The sequence below is a fragment of the Oenanthe melanoleuca genome, chromosome 4 (genome assembly GCF_029582105.1).
Source record: "Oenanthe melanoleuca isolate GR-GAL-2019-014 chromosome 4, OMel1.0, whole genome shotgun sequence".
NCBI lineage: Eukaryota > Metazoa > Chordata > Aves > Passeriformes > Muscicapidae > Oenanthe > Oenanthe melanoleuca.
Window position 1 is genome coordinate 9,622,335 of NC_079337.1, and position 23,729 is coordinate 9,646,063.

A 23,729-nucleotide genomic window follows, 5' to 3' on the forward strand; every position below is an offset into this window, starting at 1 on the left:
GCAACATCCTCTTCCCTGACCTGACAGAATTTGGTAGATGCAGTTTTGTTTTCACCAAAAACTGTTCCAACTTGTGTTGGATTTAGGGTTGGAAATGGGAACATTCTCAGGGCAGAAGCTCAGATCAGGGCCCCTACAATTACCTACAGTCCCTACTTCAGCTGACTCAGGCAGCTCATCACCAATATTTCCTGCAGTCTCAGTGGGGAACTCCAGGAGGTTTTCTCCCCCTCTTGGGAGATGCCCTTTCCTTGGAGCTTAGGATCCCTCACTGATCTCCTCACAGGTCCCCATCTCTACAAAGACAGAAAGCCTGCACAGACTTATCACAGCTGCTAAATCTAGGGGTGGAGGCAGGGAAGAAAAGTTTAACTAAGTTTTCCTCCTTCACACAGGTCATTTGTCAGAACCCTTTATAGCTAATAACCCCTCTGTAAAATTTATAAGCCAATTACAGAACAGGGAAATAATTCACTAATAGCCTATATAAGATGGTTTAGAAATCTGGTAGGAAAAAACTCCAATATATTAAGTGCCACAGGTTTCAGAAGCAAATGCTGTAGGTGACACTCTTTTAAAGACTTTTGAGTTCAGAGGGCCTCAGATCTATGCAAAATGTGTTTGAGCCTAGCCACTGGCACAGCTCTTCCCTGAGAAACATCACTGCTGGGAGCTGGGGCCACCAGCACACAACCTGCTGGAGCTGTTTCCTTTCCATCTCTCAAAGGCTGCAGACAGAGTTCCCTTCCCTATCCCTCCTCTAAGTCAACCAAGATAAATTAAGTACCTCATTTGCTGTTCCAAAAGCCACTATTTCACCACAGAAAGTAAATCTGACAAGCAAGTGGAGATCATCCACCAGGCAACACTGACTCCCTCCCTCTTCCTTGGAGCAGGGAGCATAAAGAAATCAGTCTGGATGCTGTATCACTATCATTTTGGAAGCTCTCTAATGAATCTGAGCCCAGCTGGAGCTTTAAAAGACTGCAGTGGTGTGTCAGCAAAAATTAAATAAATAAACAGCCAAAACTAGTGTCATGTCAAGTGGTAACAAGGCCACTTCTGTTTTTACAAGCATCATGCACTTAGCAAATAAAAATTAGCATCCTATCCAAGCCACCACAAGTCACCCTGGTCACCAGCAAGGAGAAACAATGCCCCTGCATGATGCTGGTACCAATTTCTTACAAGGTGTCCCTTTTATGATGAAGGGACTAATAACCACCACACATGGGGTTTTATCTCTTCTTTATTTTTTTGTTGGTCCACTGGACACAGACCTGCAAATAGCTTTCTGGGGCTCCTTTAAATAAACACAACTAATTACCCTGCACAGTTAATTACATCATGGAGAGCTTTCTTAACATGTACAGTCCTCTGCAGAGGGCCACGTCTAACACAGAGCAAATTTATTCAGCCTTTTTGCTATCAGCTGGTACAAAAATGACACTGAATCCACAGCAGATCCAGACTGCACAACTTGAGCAGGCAAGCTCTCCCAGGAGGCTGGGAAGCAGCACATGGAGTACCCATATTCCAGAGCATGTGTGGCTGTGAGCACAGGCTGGGACTGTTGTGTAAATAAAGCCCTGCTTTTCTCCACTCACCTTTGCTCTCTGCTGAACACACAATCACCACTTGCTATGCCTTATGCCCTGACTGCATGCCTTGCTGGAGGAATAATGGAAATCCTGGGCCAAAAACAAAAACCAAACCAAACCAAAACAAAAAACAAATCCCAACGCAGAACTGAACAGATGGGCAACATGAAAGAAAAGATACATTGGGAAACTGTTCAACCAGTAAGAGATGAAGAAAAAGAGAAGTTAAGTGACTCACTGCATGTTATGTGGACAGCTGTGTTAGAGGCTGGAAACAAACTTAGGGTTTCCTGACACCCACTCCCTGCTTAGGCAGGGAGAGCACTAAACCAAAACAAATTTTTTAAAAATAGACTTTGCAGGCAGATATCTAACTAACAATGTGGGTTCATAGCAAATTATTCAAAGTGGATGATATGACTGAATGCTTTTCTGCACTCCTGCAAACCTAAAAAGACTTTGTTCTTTAAAGTGAAATACTGGGTGAGAGGATTTTTTAAGGTGTGCAGCCCCCCTCCTTCTCCCTCCCTGCATAAACAGCAAATGAAGGCATTTGATTTGCAGGCATTTCTGGACAGCCATGCTGCACAAAACAGTAACTCCTTCTCCTCAGAGACAATATCCTAAAAGGATGCAGCAAGGACACCTCTCAAACAACACTCATAATGATCCTCAGCATTAAAAAGAGTTATATGCATAAAAAGCAGCATATATGTCACTAAGCAAGAGAGAGTGGCAGATGAACTGATAGAAGAGGGCAGAATATCTGATTTGCAGCTATTAGCTGACTGGTCAAAATACCTGAGCAGAAATGTATGTTCAATTATACATGTGTTCAACTCTTGGACATGTATCACAACCAGCCACACCTCTGTGAAGAGCACGGTCCTTAACTTGCTGTTTGAGGCATTTGAGTCAACTGGCTTCATGAGAAAACTATAGTCTCTACAAAGGGGCTTCAAAAATCTCATGAAACATGTTTATTCTCCAAGGCTCTGCCTTTCCCTTCACACAAGAGGATGATTTTTACAGGGAGCAAACTGAACGAGGAATCACAAGCTCACTGTAGAACTGAGGCAGAAACAGGAGACAGAGAGATTTCTCACCTTGATGAGCAGCTCCAGATAAAAGCTACAGAGCTTGGTCTCCCACTGATTTTCAGAGGTGGGTCACTTCAGTTATGTCTCTCCCTGTAGCAACAGACAGCCCCAGCAGAGATGACACACTCTCAGAGGGCTCCCCTTTACAAAAGAAACCACTAGGAGATGGCAGGACAGGCACAGGGAATTCTGATATGGAAGTCAGAAAAAAAAAGGCATGAATGGGACAAAGCATGAGAGTGCACTGTGTCCTGGGCTCCTCATGCCCCTGCAGCATGATGCCATGGAGATGGGATCTCCTGCTGGAGGGCAGTGGAGCAGCAGCAGATTTTAGGCAGAAAGTGGCCAAACCAACCTGTTGAGAACTGTGAAATGTTCAGCACAAGGAGCTTCATGAGTCCTTGTTATTGTTACCCACCTCCCTTTTTTACTGCCCAACTCTGATAGCTCAAGTGGCAACAAAAGAATGGAATCTGGACAAGTTGATTAAAGGATGGAAAAACACACCAATCCTGAAATAGAGCTTCTGCCCAGAACCAGCTTCTCTTCCTTTAAGCCTCTGATTTTCAGAACAATTTAAAGGAAACTTTAGGTACCTCCACAGCAGCAATACCCATGACCTACTTAGTGACTCCCAAAGGAAACACTGAAGTTTCTTATAGCATTTTTGTCACTTTTATGCAAGGGAGATTAAAAGACCATCACAGAGCAGCTGACCCTGAATGTTTAAAAATCAGGAAGCAAATCCCCAAAATCATAGACGATCCTGAGTTGGAAGGGACCCACAAGGATCATAAAGTCCAAGTCCTGTCTCTGGACAGGACATCCTGGGACTCACACCCTGTGCCTGAGAGCACAGCCCAAACACTCCTTGAGCTCTGTCAGCCTTGGAGCTGTGACACTGCCCTGGGGAATCTGCTCCAGGCTCAACCACCCCTGGGGTGAAGAACTTTCTTCTGATACCCAACCTCCCTGTCTCAGCTTCAGGCCATTCCCCCAGCTCCTGCCACTGGTCACCAGAGAGGAGAGATCAGACCTCACTATTTCTTCTTAGTATCATGTCTTGTCTTTTTCTCCTTTGCCCAGTTTTGCAGGTGCCAGGCTCAAGCTTTCCTTCTTTCCCTTTTCCCCTTTCCCCTCCTTTCCTTTTCCCTTTTCTAAAACACAAAATTAAGACAGTTGCAGGATCTGAGACCTCCCAAAGAAGACACCAAATAAAAACTCCATGTTAAAATGTAAGCTAGAGAATATGGATTGTCTTCTGAAAGCATGGCTCTCACTCATCAACAGAGAAATAGTCAAGAGGCACATGTGAGTTTTGGTCTCTTCAAATGAAATCCCCTTGCAATTTTTCCACTGCACATGGAAAAAGGGCAGAATAAACAATTTCATGCAGTGTGATACTGTACTCCTGCTCTGCTCACCCTGTGTTAAGCTACCTGTTGAGGTTAGTGGGGTAGAAAATCATGCAACACATTGATTTTTAGCTGTTTTAAGTGACTACAGGATTCATATGTGCATTTTCCCTTCAAAGAATGAAGTTGTAGAGGGCACAGCAAGACACATTTTGTTCTGTCAAAGCAGTCTGTAAGTGGAACAGAAAACCTTTGCTTTCTGATATTACAGACAGAGGCATGAAAAGAGAACAGGCTCCTGGTGCCTCCACACATGCAGGTGCCCTGAGTGATGCAGAGATCCGTGCTCTGATCACCAGGCAGCACTGAAGGATGTCAGAACTGCCAGAGAGCCTCATGCCTGCAGGCAAGCAGAGATTTCCCTCTGCCTTTAGGACTCAGATCTCCACATTTATGGCCCAAACAGGAGTCCAAAAACGGGCAACACACTAACACTTTCTTCCAGAAAGGGGAAAGCATCTTCTCCAATAGCCTGTGTCAACCAAATTCCCCAGAGGATGCAGGTCCACGTGGGTGATTGGCATTTGTGGTGCCTGCTGACAGGCAGCCTGAAAGTTTGGCATTTGGTCCACACTTTAATTCCTGAAGGTTTTCTACTGTAGGATTCATAGCTCAGAAGCCATGATTCTTGGGACAGCATGCAATTTACACTGGGGCTCTGCACCTTTCCTCTTCCCTTTCCCTTCTGGATTTTTATACAGGATTTTAATTCTTTCCCTCCTCCCCACCCCCAGCTGCTTTCAGTTGATACAGGAGAAAGTAGAGGTCACAGGAAGAGCAGAGACACATAATCTAATTTTCATTTTGTCCATTAATCATGCACGATTTCAGCCAGCCATTTAACAAGGTGGAACTCTAAAGTGATCACTCTCTGCAGTGATGGGGGGAAATTCACTCTAATTCCCATGGCTGCTCCACACTCCTGTCCATGCTGCACAGAGCAGCCTCTCCTTCTTACACAGGAACAATGGATCTACCTGTCCCAAAAAATGTGTGCTGTCCTGGAAGTCTTCTCAATAGCTTTTTACTGTATTTAAAAGTGTCAAGCTGAAGCTGTTGGTACTTCATTTGTGGGTGCTGGATTTTGGGAAGGTGTGGCTCAAAGCAAGGTAATGGGAAGCTCTGTATTTTAGTACATTTTCATATGAAATTGTAATTATTGCTATACCTTATTCAAGCTCACAGATCAGAAAACCTACAAGTAGTTCTGTGTCTGCACCCCTTATAAACTCTTTGCTATTTGCCAGACTTCCAGCTTGTCAGGATGGAAGGGTAGCAGGGTTGATATTTACCTGTCAGTGTTTCAAATCAAAGATGCTTGGGCATTCTTGTCTAGTCAAATCAAAATAATAAAGATGCAGAGAGAAAAAAATTAAAGAAGAAATTAAAATTAGAGACTCAATGACCTAACTCAATTGCTGTGGGATTCAGGAGCATCACCACCTTTTTGGAAACTTCCCTTTGCATGTGAAGAGCACAGTTGTGTGAACCCAAATACTGCACCTGCTGTCAAGAGCATGGAACAAGAACAGACTGGCTCAGTTCTTGTGATTCTACTGACTTAATTTTTAGTACTCCAAAACAGAATTACTGTGAAGTTCAGGAGTGATTATGTGTAATAATTAAAAGAATTTTTACAATACCATTACTGAGCAAGCCCTCTGTATTATAAGCAACTTTATCAGTTGCTGAGCCAAACCATATTCACAAGTCAAAAACCTGATCAGGCCACATTTGCCAAATGAATATTATGCAGTGTTTCCTTTTCAGGTGCTTGATCTAAGAGTAGCAGCACAGAATTGAAATTTTGGCTGCTTGGTTTGATTTTTGCTACATCTGTATGTTTTTAGTTTTTACTGAAGGTATATATTGCAAGCAAGCCCTGGATGCACAACCCCACCTCTCCTAATAGACTTTTCTATCCTGACAGGGATGCTCAACAGCATGAAATAATCCCCTTCAATTTACAAAAGAAGCTCCCAGTCTCTGAGTTTTAAACTATTAGTGATCCATCATCTGCAACAAAACCCAGCATGGATAGTCTATTAACAGGCTGGATTTTAAATATTCACTGCTCTCAGTGGCTGTTTGCCTGGGTGTGCAGGAATGGCTAACTGTGCTCTGGCTTCCAGGGACACCATCAAAAACAAGAGGGGATTAGTGGACTATTTCCTGATTTAACTATTTAAGTTACTTTCTTCTTTTTCCCCTTCATGCATTATTCTAAGCAAGAGGATACAACTCTGCTTGCAGGAGGGAAACAAGAAGCAGGTGATGTGACAGAAAAGCAGAGACACATATGCACAGAGGCCAACTAAATTTTTTTAAAATTACACCACCATTTGAAAGCAAAATTCAAATAACAATAAACACCCAAGCTTGTTTCTAAAGTAATGAATAAGCCCAAAAATCCTTCAAAAAGATTGTATTATAAAAATATGACATGAACCTTTTAAGTAGATAAAGCAGTTCAACCTTGGAGAGACTGAAATACAAGTTTTTCATAATCTTAATTTTGTACTTGGATATTGTACTATGACAGAAAATATTTGATAGCAAATAGGGAAAAAAATATGACAGGTCCCTATTCCCAATCAATAATGATACAAAACAGGTACATAAGATTTGAAGAACAACATCAACAAATTCCTTAAATCCTTGTCTACTTTCTGCAACTGAGCCAGGACATCTCCTTCCAAAATAAGCCTGAAAACTCTTTTTTTCTTTTTAATCATGTGTTGCCTTTAGACATTTTAGATTTGTGTTTTTCTCCTGAACCCAAATGCTTCCTTTGTGGGAAAGCAAAAGTAAACATAAAAAAGAAATTGAATGAGTACAGTCAAAAGTCAGTGATGAACAGCTTTTTTGTTGGTACTGGGATCATTTTGCCATTTTAAAAATCAAACCTAACTGAATGCTTCTAAGGCATCCAAAACTGCACAAAAAATTATGGTCCTGACCTATTAATTCCTCTTTTCCAAGGATTGCTGCTAATATCATATATTGGAAGACATGACCTACTTCCTGTATTCTCAGAAAATATAAATAAGGAAGATCTCATTGTTAAATGTATTTTAAAAACAGAAGAAAGAGAGGGGAGTCACAAGCAGTATGGCAGAGAGGTGGGCTCAAATGAGGTAGAGGTAGTTTGTCAGAGAACACAAATCATTCCTGGTTTTCACTACTGATCATGAATTTGTTTTTAACAAGGCACAGCATTTATGCAAATGCCAAGCCACTGGCAAACAAAACCATGTCTGCACTCCAAACCTTGGGACTCACTTCTGGCATTACAGGATATCAAACTCCTGTGCAGAGGCAGCTCTGGTACAAACCTGAGGCTTAGTTTGCTGTAGGTAACTTCCTGGGGTTCTCATGTGAAAAAGGCTCCAAACCATCCCTTGGGTACCAACTGCTGCTGCCTCTGCTCCAGGACTCTGCTCTGAACTTCAGCATTTATTGTCCAATTTAAAAACCCCACAGCTCTCAAGCTGTTTCTGCAGTAATAGACATGAACTTCTCAGAACTAATTATCAGAAGGAGTATCCACCTTCTCCATAAATCCATCCAAACACTGAATCTTTACTAAATACCCTCTGTTCCCTGGTCAAACTGCATGGGTCTGATTTTCCTGCACAGGATGAGGTAGGATCTTGCTGCTACCAAAGCTGAAAGCCCCAAATGCAACACGACTAAGAACTGAATTGCCCTGTTTCCAGAGCTAGGGCAGGCTCCACATGCTAACACTCTGCTAAGCCAAAGCATGGGGCTTTGATTTCCTAACCTCAGAATGTTATCTGGCTCTGGTATAGGATTACTATTAGCTCTGTACATCTGTCCTTACAGTAGGGTCACTGTCACACCATATGTCACTTGAACAACCTTTATTTTTTCTAGATTTTTGTCTTTCTTAAAATCAGTGTTCATCTGGAAGAGCCTGGATTCCCTTGGCTTTCAAAATCTGCTTTGCATTGCTAATGCATGAGGCTGTAGGCAAAGTTGCATTAGTGAAACAGAGAAAGACACAGACAGAAATACTAAAAACCTGCTAAGACAAAATGTTTTCAGGTTGCTCTTCTCTTCAACACTAACAAAAAAAATCCCCAACTGCCCAAACAAAACATCAGAGGAGGCTTATTCAATTTCCATTTACCAAACTAATGACCTCTTTTTCTTTTCTCTCTAAAATGCTTCTGCATAAGTTCATTATTCAATGAATATTCCTGACTTGCTCAGTGTAACCAGAGAGAGTCTGACCTAGAAAGAGCAGGTCAGGCTCCACATGGAAGCCATCACAGGGTGGTGAGTCACAGCCTCTGTGCACACAAGGTATCCCAATCTTTTGATACAGGAGGAAAAAACTCCTGCAAAATTCATGGACAATTAATTCTCTCTCTCTAGCACTGAAGTAAGAGAAAGTCTCCAGACTGTCACTCTCTCAGAGGAACAACACAAGAAAGAAATCAGGGGATCTGGAAGGAGAAATGAAATGGCCAGCCTTCTGGACATTATGAGGGTTTTATACTTCTGTAGTACTTTTCATCCTGAAGGAACTCAAACACCTCTCTGAAGGATATACTGATCTCACCTGAAGGCTGCATCCAGGGAAAGGGAGCAGAGAAAACTATGTCCATGCAGGAACCATGTGCTAGAAGGAGCACAGAACACCTGCAGGTCTCTGCCCCAGGGGTTTAATAAGCCCAGACCTGACTATGTAACACAGACTTGTGCAAGGGATGTAGGGGAAAAAGGATTACCACAACAAGGAAATCAGCAGGAAAGAGAAAAGACATCCATAGCTTGCTTCAGAGGGAAAAGATGTCAAGTCAAACCACACATATAAAAAACAAATGAAAACAATCCACAGCCACTCAGAAACAAAAGCAAGACCTGGAGAATCCTATTGCAGATGCAAGGGAGATCCAGGGAATATTTCTGTTGTAGAGGAAGTCGACAGAGCTTTTTCTACCAGCTTCAGAATGAGCAAGTCACAGCAGAGCTCAGACTCTGAAGAAAAGAGCCTGTCTCTCACTGAAAACCACAAAGGTTCCCTGCCTCACTTCTATGCCTCATCTTCCACTGCTTTTCCAATGAAAAACTTCACCATGGAATGCAGGCAAAAGAGCAGCACGAGCTACATCCCTCCCAGGATATCCAGTGGCTTAAAGGTGTTCCTGCAGGCCTGACTCAAGCTGGTCAGCACAAAAGTATCATTGGAGACCTCATGCAAGAAGTTTTCAAACAAATTCAGCTACACTCAGATGCAAAGATACATCAAGTATAATCTGTTGTTCCATCGAGAGTAAATCCTCACCCAAGCCTCAAATTTTAAAAATTGGTCTTAACAGCACATCTTCCTGTGCCTCTTGTATTTCCCTATCTCCTTGGTGTCTGGGGGATCCAGGTGTGGCTGTGATGTTCCCCATGATGGGATGCTAAGATACAAATGACAGAGGAAGAGACTTCAGGTTGACCTCATTGGCAGATAAAATCCATTAGGCGTGATTAAAACTTAACAAAAATGCAGTCACATTAAAAATTACTATCATGAAGTGCACCATGATTTACTGACTAAATGAATGAGAAATTTATCTGAATAAAATAGTCCTAGCCCTCCTGCATTGGCAAGGCATGATAAATTGCTGATTGTGAGGAGATCATTGCTTGCTGTTGGATGGCTTACACACATCGATTTTTCCTAACAACACTAATTATCATAATAGCATCTCCACATATATTATATAAAGTTTCCTCTGAGCAAGCAAAAATTATTTCAGGCCTTCAAGTCCCAAATTGCAAAGAATAAAGATGGAAAGGAAGGGTTTACAAACTACCTCCTCGCCTTTTATTATGCAGATCAAAGGTTCAACCCACTGGATCTTACTTAATCTTGAAGAGATGGGAACAGCATTCAAGAAAGCACAGGCATTGTGCAATGAAGCTGTGATCACAGTGGGTTGTTTTTTGCATGGTGGTGATCTAATTTTGTGAGGCCAAAAATGTCTTTGAGAAAGAAGGATGCAATCCCAAGGAACAAGGGAAAAAGCCCCCATCATGTCTCCAATTTCATTAAGATGCACAGGGGCAGACTGTGCAGTCCTTATGTAAGTGCTCCCATTGACTAAGGTTGTGTAGGTGAGAAATCTCTCCTCTGTTGAAAAGGAAAAGCACAGTCTATTAATAGGAAATTAAAAGTGGTGGAATAGATAAGAAAAATGGAGGACAGAGAAAGAGAGACCACGTATTCTCAATTAACTGAAAATCAATCACAATAACCCACGTTCTTCTCTTTGAGAAATCTAAGAGTGATTAAAGACCACCTTAAAAAACAAATGGTCTGTCATTCAGTGTCCTCTCCAGTACATACATTTCAGACTTACCCATGAGGATTTTCCACAAGTCCATGCTTTTTGCAGAGGGATGTGCTGCTCAGGAGCATGAATAAACCAGCCTATTTACTGACATTAATGTTTTGGGGTTTTTGACCCAGTAGCTGGGAAGCAGAGCAGGCAAGCAGGATGCTCCAGACAGGTGAGTGGATAATAGGGTGCAGTAAGGGTTCTGTTGGTCTTTATTACTTTGCTAGCAGTTTTCACTCCTATCTGCACCTTGGGAAGGACTGGGGATATAATCCCTGTGCTGTTTGCAAACCAGGTGCAGGAATGGGTAAGTGCAAAGGGAAATTTCTAGAGTGGCACAGCTGGTGTCTTCTCTTGTGTCACAGTGAGAAATGAGATCTCCCACTAACACCCAAAGCTTCACTTGCTTCAGACACACAAGATTTTTGGTACAGACAGATTGTGTTGTCTTTTACCTGGGGAATGTGAGCAGGCTCCTGGGGAAACACAGAAATAATCCTCCTTGATCCTCGACTAGCAGCCCCCATGTAGTCAGATGAATAATGTGAATATAAAATACTAAATTTTACTATAAATCCATGTGCATTGTATAGTTTGTGATGCACATAGTAACTATTCCACAGATGTCTCAAAAGGCTTTAAATATTTCTGTTCTATGCACGTGTCTGTGGGAACAGTGAAGCTGTCTTCTAGTGATGGGACCAGTTTTGAATGATATGAAGGGTTTAAAAGTAACTCTCCTGAAAAAATCACCTAAAATTGCTTTTCTATCTGTAAGACTGCAAAGGTTTGTAACCCTAATTTACTGCATTCTCCTGCCATAGACAAATCCTCTAATTGTGCAAGTCCCTGGCCACTTAACAATAGAAAATTCCTACATATTTAGTGTTGCTTTAGCCATCTGTGATAAGGGCACACTACAAATAGTCTTGATCCAGTGAAGCAGTTCCATAGTTTGGAACACTGAAATTCTGGTTGAGATGGACTAGTGGTCAGGCTGCAGGTAGAGAGGACAAATTTATCTCATAGATGGTGCTACTACATTAGTGAGATTACAGCTAAGATTCCCCAGTTCTTCACCTGTCCCACAACTGGTTAAAAAACCATTTAAAATGACAACAAATATTCCATACTATTTCCATCTGCCAGAGGTATACAGACCACAGAAAGCCATGGTGTCTGCAGTAATTTCCTGTGAACTGTGACAATACCAAAAAAAGGTCCTGTGTTATTAAATAGGTAAGGAGGGAAAGCAGAGAGATAAAAGCTGGATGAGGAGAAAGAGGAGGTAAACTTGAGCAGGAAGCTTAGATGGAGAGAAAGAAAAATGACTCATGGAGTAGTGGAAGAGAGAAAAAAGGCAGAAAATTATATAGGACAGATTAAAACAAACAAACAAACAAAAAAACAACCCATCAATCAATCAATCAATCAATCAATCAATCAATCAATAAAATCCTTCCCAACCTGCTGGATTCAGAGTGGAAAAATAACTCCCTGGAAAGTGCATATTGGGCAGTCTCAGGAATCTTGTTTTCTCCAGACAAGACCATGTACAAAAATGAATTTAAAATTCAGATTCTTTTGAGGATGTTTACTCTTCAAGGAAGTTCATGTCACAAAAGGAGGTATCATCTCAGGACAGACCTTACACTCTCTCTAGGTAGACACAAATTATTTTTCTTTCTGTTTTTTAAAGACTTTTGTCCAGTTTCTCCAAAGAGCATAAGCAAACAAAAGGCATCTTATAGGTTTACCTGGTTTTCAAACCAGGAGATTTTAACCAGAGGTGAGAGACCCGACAGAACAGATTCTACAGAAGGGTGCTAGCATGAGAAGCCAAAGACAAATCTTCTGGAGTGGGTAACCAGCTTTAATATTGCCCAGGTGGGAAACAGGAGTGAATAGGAGACAGAGGAAACACGATTTTGTGACAGTGCTGCTGAACTTGGGCTTGCTTTCCTTTGAGATACATGATGCTCTCCAGGCAGCTCCTCTCCTTCTGCAGAGGAGGAGCTGCCAACAAGCTCCCACCAGGTGTAAATGAGGAAGCACCTGTTTGGAAGATGTGCTGCCACAGAATGGGTGGATTTGTCCCAATGTGTAAGATATGCTAGCAGGATAATGCACTCCAAATGTTCCTCTCACACATGAAGAAGGGAGGAGGACTCCAGAATGCAAGAAGAGAACAAAGAACACAGGGACCGAGAGATTGGTTCCTCTCCTTATTAACACATTTGGCTGTCTCAGACAGCACAAAGCTGGTGAACATTAACATAAAGAGGGCAAGATTCCCATTGCCCATGAGGAATGAAATCTTTGCTGAGAGAGCAGAAGCCACATTCTTTAGCAAATTAGATGCATCAGCTGGGATTTGGCAGAACCTCCTGAGTGCAGGACTACAAATCTGCATTTAACCACTTACTGGGACAGTCTTTCAAGAGGTATTAAGTGTTCCTGCTGTGGACACACACATGTTGCACCATTTAGGAGATCTTTCTGGTGGGAACACACATGCCAAAAACATAAATGCTTCTAGGTAGCACCAGGCTTGAATATTTAGAAATGTTTTGGAAACCAACAGATATAGGATCCACATAGATAAAATGAAAGACAAAATAGGAAGTCAGAAGGGAGAGGTACACCTTGCTGCTGAGCTGGAGCATCCTGGCTGTCCAGGGAACATAGACTGATCAGCAAGGAGCACTCCTTCACACAGCACAGGGTAGGCAGATGTTGAGCTCAGAGCTGTGGATGGATGCTGACACTGGTCCTGGTATCACTGCTCTGGGATCAGGTGGCCAAGCCCTCTGCTGAGGCTGTAAGTCATATTGGGAAGGGACACAAAAACTCCTGGTAATGTGCCCAAAAAGCCAGAAAGCTATACTAGCCACAGAGGAGTATGTAAACACAAGTTTTAAAGGGCTGTTGGATCCCACATGTAACTCCACAAAACACAGTGATGTTCAGAACACTCCTGAGCTAGAATCATGAACCTTACTCGGTCCTAAGTTCCTAGCTGGAATATTAGTCAGTACTTTATTGATGTTCTCCTCAAGAAAAAGAGCTGGGATGTATTCCTGCTCCTGGGACAAACAAACAGCCTCTTTCAGTGCCATCAAAATGTTCTTGGGGGGGATTTGGGGTGGGGGGTGAAGGGAGGATGTTTAAAGAACACAGGAACTACAAGAGAGCAGGGGATTTTCTCCTTCTGGCAGTGCTTATTCTCCCAGACTTTCTCTGTGTCTTTCTTCCTCTTCTGCCATTTCTTGCACCTTATGGAGCATCACAGATAATCATGGACACTCCAGTTGTGGCATTTCTGATTTTTTTTAAGATAATCACAATCCAGTTCAAAGTAGTATTTTTAATTAGAGGATACCCTATAACCTTTACCCTTATAGATTGATTATTTGATAAGTTTTCTTTGCTGCAAGCTCCTTAACAGAGAAATCAGAGCAGAGGGAGAATGCAGGGAAGGAAAAGGAGGTTCCTGGCAGAGCAGGCTGGGTGATCACTGTGGAGCAGAAACTGCATGAAACCTGCTTAACTGGGTTAAGCAGCTGAGACATTCCATCCTTCACACAGTAAAGAGAGCACAGGGGAGGATACTGCTCGTGCAAGAATAATTCCTGTTGCAAGAATATTTCTATATTTACAATTAAACTCTTCTAGAAATACTACTGAAAAAAAATCAAGTTTGCTTGGAATTAAATCTCAGCTTGTACATGCCCCTACTTTGGAGGGAGATGGAAAGAGTTAATTTTTTAATACAGTCTCTTGTTCTCTTTACAAAGGGTGGGAAAGACAATGACACTATGTTTAAATTGAAAAATAAACTCCCAGACTACCCAGAAAAGGCTTTCCTAGCAAAGGGATTTGCTAACAGTTTGTTTCCTGCAGAACAGAATAGTCAAAAGGCAATTTTAAATCTGGTGTTGGCAGAGACACATGAAATGCCACTGAGGCTTAGAAATGCTGCTGAGGGTAGAAATGCAGTCTGAAAGGAGACAGTTTGTTTCACCTCTTGTAATCAGAGTACAGAGAGCAGTAAGGGCCCCAGATCTCAATAATCTAAAGTTCATTGTTATATGCCTGATGAAGGCTAATCATTCATTGATTTATGCACTTACACTCAGATATTTAAGAATTATAAGGACACCACCACCTACCCCCCTTTAAATGGTTGTTCTGATCCAAAACAGTGACAGAGAAAATGGGTGGCCTTTCCAACAAAGACTATTCTCTTCCAAAATAAGTTTTAAGACTCCCACTACCAGCAAGGGAAAGTGGATCTCATTGGTTTTCACCAGACTTGGAAGATTGGGCAGAGAAGGGAGAGGAGATCTTCCCTGTCCCTCTGAAAAAGAGATAAAAGTAGAGAGAGATCTTCCTGGCCCTGGATCTGTACTGTTAAATCTGGCCAGGACCTGCTGCTGATTTTAAAGCAATTTTAGAATTTCTGAATATTTCCAACCAGCAGTGCTGTGAAGCATGAGTTGACTTTTCTTCTAGGCATTCAAACTTCTATGTTTATTAATTTAAACATTCCTGTAAAATTAAGGTCTGATTAATGTTTTTGAGAGGCTGAGAAGCAAATTGGCAAACCTAGGAATTGCAGAAGGGAAATGAATAAATACAGGGGGGTAAGAAGAATTCTGAATGTCTACACTCCAGGGAAAGGTAAAGCTAAAGACACACATGGAGACTTACAAAATTTAAAAACTCAGATATTATCTAGGTGGAAGCTGTGAGTCAATCTGCATCATGGCTGGGTATTGCAAGATCCCAGACTGGAGAAAAAGGAATCAGAGTAAGCCAAACCTGGCAGCCAGCAGTGAGGTACTAAAGGCAAAATAGACAAAATGCTCTCAAGGACAGGAGCCTTACTCTTTGTCTTTGGAGTAAGACTTCTCTCAAAATAAAAATGGAAAATAACAAAATCTAACTCATGACCTGAACTCACTGTATACATGAAAACAGGACAGTTTATTGGTTTGCAGTAAACACAGAGAATTACAGAGACCTGGTGACAACAAGAAGTTGGTTTAAAAATGGCACAAAAAACCCACCAGGAAAGGGTAGCACTCTATGTAAAAATGTGCTGCTGCTGGCTGTAGACATTTCAAAACCACAGTGCTTCACAGCTGCAGTTGTAATGAATAAAACTGAAGAAGAGTTGATTGGCACACATTGAATCACTGAATTATTGGACCTTGCTAAATAACAGGACAACCTGCTCTTTACATAGCAATCTAGATCATGTAGGAAGGAAAACTGTAAAAAAAAAAAAAGAAGTAAAATAAGGAACATTTAATACACACTTTGTGCAGTCAGTAATACAAATTATCTGCTTCTAAAAATAAAGTAGGACATTTTCTATACAGATATGAATACTACACAGTATAAGTCTTCAAGAAACTTGACAAGAAGAAAATCACACAGCAATGTATTTTTATAAATCTTAAACAAATGGAGTTGTTTCTATGAATCAAAGAGTTATAACTACAATTGTGTTTTTAAAGAGGAAAAGACCAGTTGTTCTGACACACTCTCCAGCAAAACAATGGAACAAGTGGTTTCAGCTCTCTACCAGCAATGACTTGGAGGATTTAACAGTGAAAACTGCTCAGTGTGGTTTCAGGAGAGCAGGTTTCACCCAAGAATTTAATAGAATCATAGGATTATTTAGGCTGGAAAAGACCTCTGAGATCACTGAGCTCAGCCTTTAACCCAACACTGTTAAGTCCACTAAACCACAGACCTTAGGGCCACAAGTGCATGTCTTTCAAATACCTCCAGGGATGGTGAATCCACCACTTGCCTGGGCAGCCTGCTCCCATCTCCTTAAAACAGGATGACTGGTTTAGTTGGGGCATGGGAACAATGCTCTTATACTTTGATTTTGCAAGGTTTAGGCTGGGGAAAAAACTTGATAATGAAGAAAAAGCACTGCCAAATGAAAAGAGCAACGTTTGTATTACATTAATAAGTACACACCCACAAGTCACAAAATGAGGAAAAGCCAACAAAATTGGTTTTTAGGGTTATGCCATGGAGACCTTAGCAAAATTCTATCCAATTCAACAAAGTGCAAAATCTCTTATACAATTTCAGAGATAAACACACCCCTTCACTTCTAAAGGACAATGATGATTATTTTGGAAATGTTCTCAGGACACAAGTCTCCCTTTATCTTTGGCATGCAAAACCAGACTGAGCAGAGAGTGCATCTTTAATGTACAAGATTAAAACAAAGGGCAGATAATTAGATATGAAGCTATGCTTGCAGGATGGTGTAATTTCTCTCCTTCAGTCACATCCCTAAAATTTTAAGCAATATAACTGGTGGTTTAGCTAGGAAATAATTGCAGCATTCTCACAGTCCCATACAGGCAAATAGCTGCAGTATAGTTTTACTTTTCTTACACCCACAGAGAATTCTGTTTTGTTTTCTCTCATTGCTTTCCCTCACACACTTGGCTCCAAACATCAAATTTTGCCTCAGTCATTCAAGTCTAATTCCTTTGGGCTGCTTTTTTCTCTTACCATTATGCATTCGTATTGAACAGCTGGAATCAAGAAAAAGCACAATTATTTATTCCTAAATTTCCCAAAGAAAACGTTTTTACTTTTCCTTGGTTTGAAATTACTTTTTTGTTTGAGGAAAAAGAGAAAAAACATGCCTCCCATAAAACCTTATATATATCTCAAAAACTTAATGGAACATTTTAGCTTAAACAACAGTGTAATTTTTGAGAAAGATGTGGGCTCAGACTTTCTTCTTTTTATTTCTAAAATCATATAAAAAGTCTAAACAAAGCAACTGCTGCTTTTTGGTGTGGAATTGATTTCTTTTATTATAACATGAGAACCAGAAGAGAAGAGGACCTCTACCCCTCAAACACCAAACAAGTTACCAGCCCTGGGAAAATCTACTTGCTGATTAGCCTATGAGCCACAGCTGAACAAGAATGGAAGAACCACCCTGAAAAAGCAAGACAAAAAAAGAGCAACACAAACTAACAACTGGGTTTAGGGCAGATCAGGGTACAAGGAGCAAGGTAGAGAGCAGGGAATTCTAAGTGTCAGTCTGACCAAGTGGAGAACAGTCAGGCATGAGGTAATTTAGTAGTACCTTGACAAGGTAGATGAGTCAGGACTCACATGAGTTTTGCTGGATACAGATGGGTCAGGATCTGCCTATGGAAAATCCCATCAAAATTACCTCTGGAAAAATCCCCAACTCAAAAATCCAAACCAGTATCTGCTTTGTGTAAAAACACCCTGACCTGTGCTCCTGTGAAGAGAAGCAAGGTGTAAAATAAGATATAGGACTTACTAGCTCAGGCACATGGGTCACCCAGCAACAGTGTGTTGAGGGCTACAGCTGCATGCCAGCACCAGTCCTGAATCTCCACAGAAAGCAAAGGACTAACACATCTGACAGGAACAGTCTCAATGCCCACAGTGCAGAGATGCTTCAGAGAAATCTCACTTCTGTTGGATACCAGCTCTGCTAGCTAGGCTGCTAATTTAGCACTCTGCCTGCCCAACCACTCACACACATATTGAGCAGAAGGGTACTTTTCACAAGAGTGGGGAGTGATGCTCAGCATGCCCAGGACACCAGCCCAGAGCCCTGACACATCAATGGGACAGTCATGGGCAGCTGACCTCCCCCAAAGCACGTGCAAGGCCCCAGCTGGACTGAAAAAATGCTGTGTCTCACTAAAATACACTCAACTGAAGCAATGAGTTCATATAAGAATGCTACTTATTACAAGAAGTACCTCAGGCACAAATGGGTTTTAATTAGTGCCTGCACACATGCACAGAACTAAGCCATACCTAAATTTTACAGCAGTACAAAGAAAATAAGACAAGGCACCTAAGTACATATCAGATGATCTCTAAATCAGCTTTTGGTTCTCAAACATGCCCTTGTAAGAGTAACTTGACAGAAGTATATGGTCACTGCTAACTATTAGATGCAATAGGTAGAATCTTTTTCTCCTTAAATATAATTTGGTAAAACATGGTGATTATCTAACACAAGCATACACTTTTACAAATCTCTATCAAACCCCAAAACTATAATGCAAGTAGAAATGTATTTCAAACTGAAGAGTGAAATACTCTTATTTTTCATCTGTGACTATCAGCATGTAGTAAGTCATAGAATCAGATAAGCTGCATCAGTCTGTGTTTAACTTAACAATATCAACATTTTTATCACTTTTGCAAAAACAGTAAGTTCCATCAAGCACATCTCACAATAATGCTTTCTAATTTTTCACAGGAAAATGCTTTTCAGGGAAGCAGGAGAGAAAGAAAGAAGACAAAAAATACATTACAGTTACAAACTAATTATTTCAACCTTTCTCACCAAAATAAATCCCTTCAGTGTAGGCAAGTGGGTTCCACAAGTAGCAAAGGGACCTTTTGATGCCTACACAAAAGCAAGAAGTCCCTCATCCTGGATCAAGGAATGTGAATTGCACATAATATATAACAAAGTATGGCTCTGCCTTAAGTATCTTATTTGTATGTCACAGAAATGGCTTAATATCTGGACTTGTTTATGGAAGAATGTCTAGTTCTATCCAAATATCTAATTTTTCCTACACTTAAAAAAAAAAAGAGGAACTGAGTGAGATTAGATACATGAAACCTTGGCTACCCATTCACATTGTGGAATCGCAGAGACATTAACATGAATTTCTCAACTTATGAAAAGGAGGAGATGGCATTAACTCTTTCACACAGGCAGTTCATCCTCTCAGCTGTTTGATGGGTCTTTGAGTTCAACAGATTTAACAAAAGCAAAAGAAAAATAAAGCATTAGGCAGCTTGACCAAGCATCCTCTGCCTCTCAGTCACAAACTGACAAATCTGTAGCTACAATTACAGTCTGAGATCCATGTCATTATTGCAGTATTTCTCTAGATAAGCCTTCACAAAAAAGAAGAGGCTTTAGATCACCTATGTCTAATAAAATAGGCAAGCAGAATTAATATAAAAATACAAACCTTTGAGCTGTCACCATACATCCTGAACCAAAACCAGGAGGCAGATGAATATTTCTTTTTGTTTTGCAATTAATTTTAAGTGATATGTGGTGTGCTCTGACTTGGTAAAGATCCTACTTCTCCTTACTGGTTGATCCCCAAACTCCATAAGCTGAAGGAATGACAAAATTTGCTGTATTCCTACATACATTACAGTGTGAGTCACAGTTAAACCATGCTCAGAATGAAGTATTCCTTGTAGGTGGTGTGGAAATAGCTAATTTGGTGAAAAGCTGTTATGCTAAAATGATCAACCAACAATTCTATTAGTGTGTTATACACTATTAGTATATATCAGACTTCTTGACATATTTTGGTGGCACATAACTTCTGTGAAGGCACCACCTACTTTGGGGATTGATTATTAACTTTAATCCATTTCTAAACTCTCAAACCAACATTTAGAAAATTTGTTCTTGAACCTTTCCATGACACCAGTGGGCAGGTCTTTGCAGGGGCTGCACAACTAACAACACCCTGCTGACCCAGGAGGTGATAGGGCATTGATGAAACCACTATGCAAACTGGTCATTAACTCACTACAAAGTGTTCCCCAAACCTGGCAACTGCTGCACCAGAGCTTAGCATGGAATACACATAAAACAGTGATGCCAAGGCTCAGGAACCAGCATGGCTTCAACCTCTTGCTGAAAGACAAAACACTTGCAATTGCTAAAGACTGCTTGAAAGTCATCATCTCATCATCGTGCTCCAAGCACCACTAAAATCATTCCTTTTCAAAACAACAAAAGAAAGTTGTTCTTACTTTTTCCAGTCAAAACCAAAGGCTCTTGGCACCCAAAATGTTCTCCCTTTGCTCCCAGAGCCAAAATGCCAAAAATCTGAGAGTTTAAAGCTGGCTTGAACTCTACCCCAAGAAGGGTAGAACTGCTCCATCTCTTTGTTACACTGTGGGGAACTAAGCCATGCAGTGGTTTGGGATCCACAACCACCAAGTCTTGCATTTGGGAAAAAAGGGAAACATACTCTCCAAGAGTGACTTCTGACCCAAAAGTTCCCAGAGTGGCCCTAAACATTCAGCAGAAGAGGCACAGGGCAAGAGCAGTGAATTAACAACAGGTCCAAAGTATAATGCAACATCATTTCAGTCGTTTCTTAAAATAATCAGGCTCCAATACCACCTGAAAAATCCGAGAAGCACCTGCAGTGACACTCCATACTTTCCAGGAGAAGGGAGGAGAGCAGAGCCTGGACAAAGAGGTGCTGAGCCTTTGTGTTGGCCTCTTGCTGTTGCACTGCTGTGCACTCCCACTTACCTGGGCGAGGCTGGGCAGCGCTGCATACGCCACGGGCTGGCTGATCATTCCCTTCTGCTTCATGATGAGCACGCGCTTCTGCTCCTCGCTCAGGTGAGCCATCTGAGCCGGCACCTGCGCCTGCTGGGACTGCTGCTGCTGCAGGTAGGGCAGCATGCTGCCCTTGCCAGGGTTTGCCATCGGCGGGGTCATCCTCTGGCTCAGCTCCGTGTTGAAGTGGGTCAGAGGTTTGGTGTTGCCGTAGGAAAGCATGTTGGGCTGCTTGCTCAAGGAGTTCGTGACCAAGTTATTTGGCTGCTGACTGATCATGTTCATGTGGTTTTGAGGGAGGTAGTTATTAATTGTGGTCTTCTGGGGGTTGTTTGCCATAGGAGGCACTACTGGGTTTTGGTTGTTAAAGGCTTGGGAGTACATCATTGGGCTATTTGGTTTGTCTGCACTGAAGGGTCCCCCGTAGGGACTAGACGGAGGTCCCACCGGTGACCAGCTTGAGGGCTGATTTGGGTGCTGCTGCTGCTGCTTCTGCTGCATGAGCTTGGCTCTCTGCTGCTGCTGGGCTGCCATCTGCTTGAGCTGCTCGGCCGGGGACAGCTCAGCACCGGGCAGGGTCACCGATCCTGCCGGGTTCATCAGGAAGCCGTTCCCGGAGCGCGTCTGTCCCGGCGTGTGTGCCTGGCTGGGAGTCTGAGGGGACTGCACGACACAGTTCTGTGGGGAGCCAGCAGGGACGGGGGCTGCTGGGGCGCTGGATGCAGAGGCAATGCTGGAGCCTGTGGAGATGTTGGAGAACGGAGGGCCAGAGGAGGATGGTCTGACCTGGGGGGAGCCCAAGGGGACGTGAGCGAATGGAGAATGGGAGGGGTCGCTTTTCACGCTGGAACTCTCCTGGGTCTCTGTGGCAGGCCTGGGAAACTCGGGCTCCTTCTTCTCTTCAAAGTCTTCGTTGAACAAATCCTGGATATCATCCTCTGGGACGGTGTTTGCCAGCTCATCTATGAGCTCCTGCCACTCCTGGTCGTTCAGGTTAATGTCTGAGAAGAGCTTGTTCTGATTTGAAAGGGATGTTTCAGAGGTGTCTATGCAGTTGGAGTCATCCAGAGGCTCTTGCTTTAGCTCCTTGTTCTGCAGGATGTTAAAACTCTCATCCAGCTCGTTGCAGCCATTAACAGGGAGCTTTATCTCAGAGAGCCCACCATTCTCACCCAAGTCTTCCAGACCACTCCTGTGAGTTCCACTGTTCTGCAGGGGCAGGGGAGCTTTCATGTCAAGCTGGTGAAGGGGAGAAACAGCAGGCAAAGGCAAGTTAATGGGCAAGCTGTTGATTGCCTCAATGCCTGGCACATCCTTCCGTGTCCGCTTACTGGTTGGAGAAAACTTCCCATCACAAACTCCGTTCTGCTGCTCTCCATTGAGAGGTGAGCGTGCTCCTTCCAACTTCCTTTTGACTGTCTCTTGAAGCTTAAAGAAAACAAGAGGAAAGAAAAAAATTAACCATTAGCAGATGGAAAAAAAGTGCTCATAGGCACTGTGATGAGATACTACTCATCAAGCCAGTGACAATAAGTTTTAAAACTGATTAGGAAGTTTCTCTGGTTTCATTCTTATGTCTTGATCAATTTGAAAACACAGTCTAAAAACCCCCCCAAAACAAACACCTCCCCCCATCCCAAACCAAACCTTCCCTTGACTAGGAAAGCAGAACTGTAAAATACATCTGTGGATTTCAAGCTGAGTCTGTGCTAACTTCCAAGAATTTTAGGGAGCAAGTTGACTAATTTAACATTTTAGTGCCTAATACAGGGGAGAGATTTAAACAGTGTGCCTAATACAGTGAGGAATTTTAAACTGGAACAAAAAAAAAAAAAAAAAAAAAAAAAAGGGAATCACTAAAATTTACTACTCACTCTGAATTTTTTGAATTTTTTTTTTATTGGAAGTTTCTAGAAGCTTCTTAAAAAATAACTACAATATAATTGATTGACTACTTATATTGAAATGTGTTGCTGACCAAAAATAAAATTAACATAGTTTCATTTGATTATGTTCTTGTCTAACGTATTGAGAATCACTTTTAAGGGAGAAAAAATATATATGTATCCATCCTAGGAAATAGAAGGCACTTTGCATAACATTAACTCAATCAAATAATGGAAAAAAAGGAAATCAGCTATGTTCTAGGAGCTAACATAAAACATAAATAGCTAACAGAAATAACAGCAAGACAAGTTTACAGAAAAACTAATAAATTGGAAGATAAGAATTTTATAAAACAATAGTGTATTAGCATCAGCTTTAAGTCAGGTTATTGGAGCACAGCAAAGAACTGTAGCAATCAACAATCCTCCCCACTCACACCCAAGCTGAGCCCTTTACTTATGTACAAGGCTAAAAAAAGCATCTCTCTTCAGCTAAGGCAAAAAACAATAGTGGGGAGGGGAGGAAGCAAAGAGGTCACAGCTCTAGCAAACGCCTTCAGGACACACTTGCATCCTTGATACTAGAACAATAGAAGACAAAATACTGAAAGATTTTATCAGCTTTGAAAGTATTCTTACTGCTAGGAAAGTCCCAGATATGCAGCTCCCACCCCTTCCCTAACCTAGAGGTCCTCAACCTTCTTTCTTCTCACAATCCAGACCCCATTTATTTCTCCCACCCCAGAGGGCTGGTTCCCCTTTCATCCCGTGTGTAAGACAGGCAAGCAGATCTGTAGGTTTTGGAGGGAGTGGTTCTGGGAAGGCTGTGTCCTTCTCCTGCCCCAGGCCAGCCTCTGTCAGAGGGACTGTGTGCCTGGCCAGCACAGGCAGTGCTGCAGCCACAGCTGAGCGTGCATGGGATGCCAAGCTGCTGCTGAGGCTGCTCTTCTGCACAGAGCCAAGCAGAAAGGCAAGGCTAGGAGTCTAAGC

General features: G+C 42.0%; 1 protein-coding gene across 2 annotated transcripts in view; it reads right to left on the reverse strand.

Annotated features, from left to right (window-relative positions):
* Positions 1 to 23,729, reverse strand: part of MAML3 (mastermind like transcriptional coactivator 3) — a 210,612-nt gene that overhangs the window by 54,738 nt on the left and 132,145 nt on the right. For both annotated transcript variants that reach the window (XM_056490527.1, XM_056490526.1), the window contains exon 2: positions 20,824 to 22,281. In XM_056490527.1, the coding sequence (XP_056346502.1) occupies positions 20,824 to 22,281 (1,458 nt within the window). The remainder of the gene's footprint in view (positions 1 to 20,823; positions 22,282 to 23,729) is intronic.